This window comes from Gopherus evgoodei, chromosome 1 (assembly GCF_007399415.2).
Source record: "Gopherus evgoodei ecotype Sinaloan lineage chromosome 1, rGopEvg1_v1.p, whole genome shotgun sequence".
NCBI lineage: Eukaryota > Metazoa > Chordata > Testudines > Testudinidae > Gopherus > Gopherus evgoodei.
This window is the reverse complement of record NC_044322.1, coordinates 3,584,093-3,591,949: the sequence shown is the minus strand read 5'-3', so window position 1 is coordinate 3,591,949 and position 7,857 is coordinate 3,584,093. Positions and strand designations below refer to the sequence as shown.

At 56.5% G+C, this 7,857-nt stretch overlaps 1 protein-coding gene across 1 annotated transcript in view; it reads right to left on the bottom strand.

Moving 5' to 3' along the window:
• Positions 1–645: 645 nt before the first annotated feature.
• Positions 646–7,857, bottom strand: part of STARD10 (StAR related lipid transfer domain containing 10) — a 53,646-nt gene continuing 46,434 nt past the window's right edge. Inside the window, exons 2-6 of the mRNA XM_030556444.1 lie at positions 7,049–7,196; positions 6,219–6,322; positions 4,775–4,892; positions 3,429–3,481; positions 646–1,977 (exon numbers count right to left, since the gene is read on the bottom strand). Of these exons, the coding sequence (XP_030412304.1) occupies positions 1,750–1,977; positions 3,429–3,481; positions 4,775–4,892; positions 6,219–6,322; positions 7,049–7,196 (651 nt within the window). The 3' untranslated portion in view covers positions 646–1,749. The remainder of the gene's footprint in view (positions 1,978–3,428; positions 3,482–4,774; positions 4,893–6,218; positions 6,323–7,048; positions 7,197–7,857) is intronic.

The following is a 7,857-nucleotide window of genomic DNA, read 5'->3' as shown; positions in this document are numbered from 1 at the left end:
CCGCTCGCCGGTCCCGCGGCTCCGGTGGACTTGCTGCAGGCGTGCCTGCAGATGCTCCACCGGAGCTGCGGGACCAGCGGACTCTCCACAGGAACGCCTGCGGGAGGTCCACCGAAGCTGCCTACCGCCCTCCTGGTCGGAGCCGGCCCTACCTAGGCAGGGGTCCTTCCCGCACTCCCGGTGGGCGGCAATTCTGCGGCACGGGGTCCTTCCGTGCTCCCGGTCTTTGGGTCACTTTGGCAGCAGGTCCCGGAGCGAGTGAAGGACCCGCCACAGAATTGCCGCCGAAGACCCAGAGCGCGGAAAGACCCCCTGCCGCGGAATTGCCGCCGAAGGTGGCAAAATGCCCCCCCCCCCCAAATCCTAGTGCCCTAGGCGACTGCCTAGGTCGCCTAAATGGAAGCGCCGGCCCTGCCTGAGAACTCATTGGAGAGCAGAGTGAAGTCAAGCAGAGGCAGGCAGCTAGAGACTCCCCTTCCATGAGCTTCTTGACCCAGCTGGACAATAATCTGAGCACATCGCCATCCACCGTCACCTCTACCTGGGGCTAGTTGCCAGGTCGGCTGGAGAAGGCAGCGGGTCTGATGATGCAAGGGGCCCGACGGGTGGCAACCAAGCCATAAGGAAAACGCCGAGCCAGCCTGCTTGCCTGATTTATTCATTTTATTCCTAAATAAACTGCTCCAGTACAAGGTACAAAATCTCCTTTTCTCCCCCATGAAACAGAACATGGGGTTTTCAAGGAGTTCTTTCAAGAAACTGGCTTCAAAATCCAGATCCAAGGCCTCTAATTCTAGCGCAGAGAAAATATTCAGATGTCAAGACCTCTGGGTCCCCTCTCACAGGAGAGCCCAGGGGCCCCTAGGGGTCCCACCCTCTCTGGAGAGTCCCAAAGCAGCAGGGGACACCCCTAGGGAGATGGGTCCGTAAACTGGTCCCAATCAGAAAAAGGCAGTTCTAACCGTTACAGGAGAACAAAGAAAACAGAGACGACAGCCATTTAACGACATGGGGAGCATGCGACTTTCCGGGAGAGCCAGTCCCGCTTCAGACATCTTTTTCACCAAAAGATGTTTCCCCAAGCCCTCCTCCCTTGGGGGAACTATGCCTGACAGCCTCCCCTGCCACAGGCTCCATTCCCCGCTCCCTGCAGGGAGTGACTCTCCCTGAATGCTGACGGCGTTGGCACCCGTTGAAAGTCCCCTGCCCTCTGAGAAGGCAGCGCCCAGCCTACAGTGCCAGGCAGACCAGGGAAGGTGGCTCATGCTCCCAGAAGGCCCCACGAGGTTGATTTTGAATATCGCTTGGCCCATGGGGACTTCTGCAGTGCCGCAGATTCCCCCCGCACCCTGCTCTCCTCAGGCAGAAGAGAGAGACAAGCTTCCCCTCAAGCTATGGGGCCATCCATCCTGCTCGGTGCTAGAGCGCTGGTGTTCCCACTGAACCCTGACCCTGAAAGGTATTCGACACCTAAGTCCCAGTGGGAGTTATACCTTTCAGTGTCCAGGCCTAAGGTACTAGCAGGGCTTGACCTTGGGGAAATCCAGATTTCTGGCATCCAAGGCGGGACAGTCCCTCTCCAATCCCTGGCCTGCTTGAGAAATGTCCTAACAGCAGCCGTTAGCCACTGTGGGGAGCAATGGGGTGGGGGAGCGTGTTACACGACCTGCACTGGATACACAGACAAAATAAACCCTGTTGGGCGGGTGCGGAGGGGTGAGGGGCTGGGGTGGGGGAAGCGAGGGCGGCTCAGTTGACGCTGTCCTCGTCGCTGCCCTCGCCCCTGTCGTCTTTGGTCTCGGACAGGCTGCTCTCGTCAATGTTCTCCAGCGAGTCGGCGTGCTGGATGGAGAGCTCCGAGAGCGCCACGGTGGGGAGGGCGCTCTGCTCGGGGAACAGCCAGGGCTTGAAGTGAGGGTTGTGCTTCTGCTTCCAGTCAGGGTACTTCAGGCAGGCTTTGTACATCTTCTTCATGGCCTGGGGGAGCGGGCAGAGAAGGCGGGAGACAGGTCAGAGATCCTTGAGCCATCACCGAATGAGACATCTGCACCTAGGGTGGCAGACTGGGCCACTGGATGCTACTCAAGTGTGGGGTGGCTGCCCCTCCACTGTGATGGAGGGTCTTCCGGGTCCAATCAGCCAGCCTAGGCCTATGGGGAGTGCACTCAAGCTTTGCTGAGGGCTGCGGATTGTCTAGAGTGGCCTCTGGTCAGAGCCAAGGCTAAGAAACAACTAGGGACCAGCACAGGGTCAAGAAGGCTACATCACGGCTGCATCTTCCCAGCTGGATGCTTTCTGCAGCCAGCGTGGGCCTCAACCCTGACTTAGGAGGGGCAGCGTGGCTGACTAAAATCGACCCTGTCGCCTCGAGCCCATCCGCGAGGCACCGCTCTGACCAGCGAGCCTGACGCAGTCCATGACAGACCGCAGGAGGCCCACGCCTGCCTCCGGAGGCCCGTAAGCAACACCGAATGCACCAATACAACTCAAGGGATTTGCAGTCTGTCGCTGGCACGTCAGCGACTCCTCCCCAGCCCAAGTGGGCGGGGATTGAAGCCCATTGGGTGACCTATGTGAACTGGGCAGTGGGGTCTCATCCTAGTTTAGGGAGAAGCATAACCGGACTCTGAAGGCAGCCCTGTCCCATGGGTGTCTATGGCTGGAACTCTGATCAAGTTCCCTTAACCCCCCGCAATCTGCCTTCTACCCCACCCATGTCACCAGAACTGCCCTTACCAAGAACCTGTGGTTGAACTAGACCCTCTTTTAGAAAGTCACCCCACCCCATCGCCACACGATGACTTCACCACTGCCCCAGAGCAGCACTTCCAGTGGTCCGTGACCCTCACTCTTAGAGATCTCCAATTTCCCTCTGGGATTTTTTCTAATCTCAGCTGCCAGCCTCTGGATCTTATCGTGCCTTGGTCTGCTGGGATAAAGACACCCTGACACCTGGCATCTTCTCCCTGGGCTGCTACTTATAGACTATGATGGAATGGCCTCTTCATCTGCTCTTTGGAGAAATGATGGATGGCAGCTACCGCAAAAGGTAGCAAAGTCAGTGAGCCAAGAGGCAGAAATCACTGGGGCTCTAATGAAACTGTGCGTCAGTAGCAGGTATCTCCATTTGCCACCATCCATCACTCTCTGACAACGTTCCAGGCAGAGGCTGGAGGTGACAGATTCCCAAACAGCCGCACCACCTGAGCTAATGCATTAAGTGCTGGGCTGATGGCAAACCAAAGCAACCATGTGATAGCGAAAACCTGAGAGCGTCTTACAGCTGGCCACATTTGCTAGGTCTGTGGATGTGACAACTACAATCCAGAGCCAGAAACTCAGATTATCCCAGGAAAGTGCCCGCTGCCTACAGCGAGAGACGTGAACATGGGCTAGAATCGACAGCCAGGCCAGAGTGGGACGCTTACCTTTGGAGCTAGAAACTGAGATGATTTGTTCACCACCCACTTGGGCAAAGAACCTACAAAACAGAGACAAGAAGAATGAGGCAGAGACCTGGTACCGCAGCTAGTCCTCACAGCACATCCCCAAATGACTTGGAGGAGACCGCCAGTTTGGCCAACACACCGGGGATCGAACCACGAACCTCCGAAGCTAGAAGCATAAGCTGCTACTGCTTGAGCTAATGAACTGAAGCTCTGTAACTGGGGCTGTAGAAGACTCATTTCCTCTGTGGATCAGCACCAAGGGGCACCTGTAACACACCTCACCAGGTAGTGGCAGTGAGCTGCTTCCAGCCCTTAATGCTACTGGGGTCTGAAGAAAGCCATTCTGGGAGAAGTCATTCATAGGAAAGTCTGCTTGAGGGATGGCACAGGTCAAGACCACCTTGAGAGCAAGCAGCAGTGGAGGAAGCATATGGGGAGGTGGACGAGGTCAGGAGACGAAGAGGTCGTAGATGGCAGAGTAAGTCCGAGACGGAGTGAGCATTCCAGAGCATGCAGGAGAGGGGCAGGGGGCTGGGGTCTGCCGATCTCCCTGAGCACTGCTGTAAAGGGAGCCCCTCGCTCTAAACAGAGCCGCAGTCTGCACCTGGCAGGGCCCTGGGATCTCCCACCCACGGCATTTCCTTGACGCTGCTCAAAATCCATTTTTTCCTTGAAAAGATGGCACCGCGCAAGTGATCCACTGGAGGGTGCTACAGCAGGGCCTCAGCGATGCAGTTTATTCCGCAGCTTCCCACAGATAAAGGCCTCTCCTCCCAAAGAGGCGAGACTGCTAAGGAGGGAGCAGAGTCTTCTCAGCTAGCGGCAATTCTACGTACAGCTGAGATTTCTGTCTGAGATCTGCGACCTGGCAGGGTTCTGCTCTCAGCTTCCCTGCACATGTCCCCTAGGCCTTGCAAGGCTTTAGGGTTATTAGGCTGAGTGCAATAGAAGTGTATATTCTGCAGAGCATCTCTCGGCCGCACGGCACCCTGAAAGGGTTGGAGGGAAGTAATCCTAAGAGACCAGGGAAGATTTTCTGACAAGAGGGAGAATTGATTAGAGATACAGGGAGACTTCTGCAGAGGGTGGGAGCTGCACGAGAGATGGCACGACTCCCCCACACACACTGGCGAGGTGTGTGTGAGGGTGTTAGTGACAGACGGAGATCCTGAAATGAATGGGGAGCTCATGGGACGAGGTGATGTGGTTACAGCTCTTTGGACCCACGAGCAATGGAAAGTGATGGGGAAAGGGCTCTGATAGTGTCCCTAGAGAAACAGCCTTGCAGCCCTCGGAGCCTGGAAGGCCCCAGGCCGCGTGATTACCTTTGGGGTCAACCTGGGCCAGGTAGGTAATGGAGCAGCTCTTGACTCCTCTCCCCTGGATCAAGTAGCCCGTCTGGATGGACACTGCTCTCACCAGGTCTTTCCTTGGAGGGTATTTCTGCAGAGAGTGGGGAAGGGGAACAGAAACAGGCTGTTTGTGACAAGGAAGGGACTGGATAACCCACCCTCAGCTGGTTAGCCAGAAGGTCCATTGGTCAGCAGCCCACGCCTAGCCCCCCCACCCCCAGAGCTAGGGGGAGCTGCCTCCCAGTGGGGTCAACTCAAAACAGGGGTGTTCATTCACCACGTGTTGCCCATACTCGAGGGGCCTTAGCTCAACCAGAACCCAAACACTCCAGGCCTAGCAGGTGGTCCTGGGTGTAGTGGAAGAGGACGGGAGCTCTACCACTGAAATCAGGGGGTGCAGGATTAGATCCTGTGTCTTTATAGCATGGGCTGGAGCAAAAGCCCAGAACTCCCAACTTTGGGGTACTCCAGAGACAAATTCCAGTTTTGTGGCTTGACTCCATGTAGAACTCAGAGCGTTGGCTAGCAAGGAAGAGATAGCGCTGCTGGATAGCTGAGCCATGGGGCCTCCGTTTTTACCCACAGCTGCACCGGCTTGGCCTCTCCAAAGCAGTTAGGATCAAGGGGGGCAGATTTCCTGCTGGCTTTATGATCTACAGTAAGATCATAAAGGGCAGTAAGCCGAGAGCAGACCATTAAATCCAGACACGCAGAGATCAAAGCCTACTGCACGACTTAACCCCGTGCCCCACCACAGAGCCTCTCTCTACAGAACAATGGTGCACTGCAAGGCACTGTGGGTAGTGCAAGCACCGCTGCTTACACCTGCATTGTTGTTATGCTAATAGTGAGGTGAACTGATGCGGTGTGTGCATGCCTGTGCAATACTGCCCTCTACTGGACAGGGTAAGAGCACCCAGTTGTGTGTCAGAGGCCATATATATAGGAGCTAACGGAGATTCTCCCTTAAGCCTGTCACTTGAGCCATCCTTTCGTGCAGGAGGACCCGAGCTCTAGCTCTGTTGTGAGGTTCCACATGACCCTAGTGAGTAAGACTTCTTGGCTATGAGAGTCCTGGGTGACCACAGTGTTGCTAGGACAGCTGATGTTTCTGGGATTCCTTTCAGCCCCATATGCAGCCATCTCTAGTGTGCTAAGGCCCCGGCAGCGCTTGGCCTGCTGCACAACAGCAAGGAGGGGACAGGGCACTGTGGGGCAACCCCCTGGCCTTATGGGATCTTTAATGTCTGTGCAGAGTCGCCCTGCCAGGGTTTCAGCCTGTGGTTCTGGGGCACATGTGGAGTTGTGGCCTCCTGTGTCCTACTGAGCCAGTGCTGCAGGTAAGTTACAGTCAGAGCTGATCCCTTCCGATCCCCCAGCTCAGTCTATCCCGCCCCCTGGCGGGCAGGGCACTCACGGGGTGTTTGACTGAGTAGTTCATGATGATGTAATCGGCCCCCATGGGCAGCCAGGACCGCAGGGTGATGACGTCTCTGTTCTTCAGGGGCTTGGGGCACTTCCCTGGGAAGGGAGATGGGGAAGAAGAAAGGGGATTTGGCTCTTGAGTTGGAATAAAAAAAAAAAAAAAAAGACAGACTTCCCCTCCCCACTCCCCAGGAGTGAGGGGAGAGAGCAGGGTGTCCTCTGCATCAGTAAACAGTCCCAGAGCCCCCTCCCCATCAGCCCCATACTAGTATCCATTCCCAGGACCCAGCCCCCCGCCCCATCAGCCTCCCCAGTATCCATTCCCCACCCCCCGCCCCGTCAGCCCCACGCTAGTATCCATTCCCTGCCCCCCTCCCATCACCCCCACTCTAATACATTCCCCAGACCTTCTCTTTATCTAAGCATTTATGCTGGGCTTCTCCTCACGATGCTCGGGTCCCACATCCCCACACCACTAACCCCCCCACATCGTCTGAGATCCCTTGCCGCCACCTCCAGCCTTTCAGCAGAGGACAATGCTGCCCCTTCAGTGTCCCTGGCCCCGCTCCCTCCTTGCTGTGGGCTCTGTTCACACTAAATGCAGTGGATCAGGCCCACTAGAGAGAGAACTGACCCGACGCTGTCCGAACCCTGTGCCCAGCCTGGTGCTCCAGTGCTAGCGCCCACTTCAAGCCCCTCCAGAGCACCCCGCTAACCAGCCCCATCCTCTACAGCAGCCGCTGAGTACAACTGCTGCACCGATTGGGGGGTGGGGCGGCTCTATTCCCCTGGGACTCAGCCCTGCTCCCCCCAGCTCCTCACAGGCGTAGTAGCCCACGTCCGAGTTGACCGTCAGCTTCCCAATGTCGAAGGTCTCGATGACGTTCGTGTCCCACTTTTTCCGGTACTCGATGTCGTGCAGCACGTCATAGAGCGTCTCCGCGGCAATGTCCTTGCACTCCATCCTGCACTGCAGAGACAGACCAAGTGAGAACCTGAAACATGCGAGAAGGGCCACTGGTTGGCGCCTGGAATCCTACAGGATCAGCTTGGCCTGGCCCATGGACCACAAGCTGTTCGGGGCACAGACCTGCGAAGGCAGGGAAATATTAGCAGATCAGAGAGGAAGGACGACCCAGGGGTTAGGCACTAAACGAGGACTCGAACCCAGGTCTCCTATGTCCCCGCCTTGCTCTCCCTCTGTGACAGGGGCAAGTCACTTAGACGCTGCGTGCCTCAGTTTCCCCATCTGTACAGTGCTCTGCCCCATGCACTGAAGATTGTGAAGTGCTCCAGTACAGTGGCAATGGGTGTCGTATACGCACGGCAGATAAACGGCATGAGGAGAGCTGATTTAACCCCCGTTACTCCTTCCAGAAGCTTTCGGAGAGGCACATACATCTCACCCAATGGGTGCTACACAGGGGTGAGCCATCTCATGGGACGGGGGCTGGGAGGCACCTCCAGGCATAGCACCCACTTGCAGAGTACAACTGTCGTTAAGGTAGGTCACTGGCTTAATCAACGTTTTGAATCGAGAACACACTGCACCGCCAAGCGGGCTACCTCAAGGTAAGTGGTTATTTAAACCAGTCTCCCCCACAGATGTCCTGTGTCGATTAGCCCCCTTG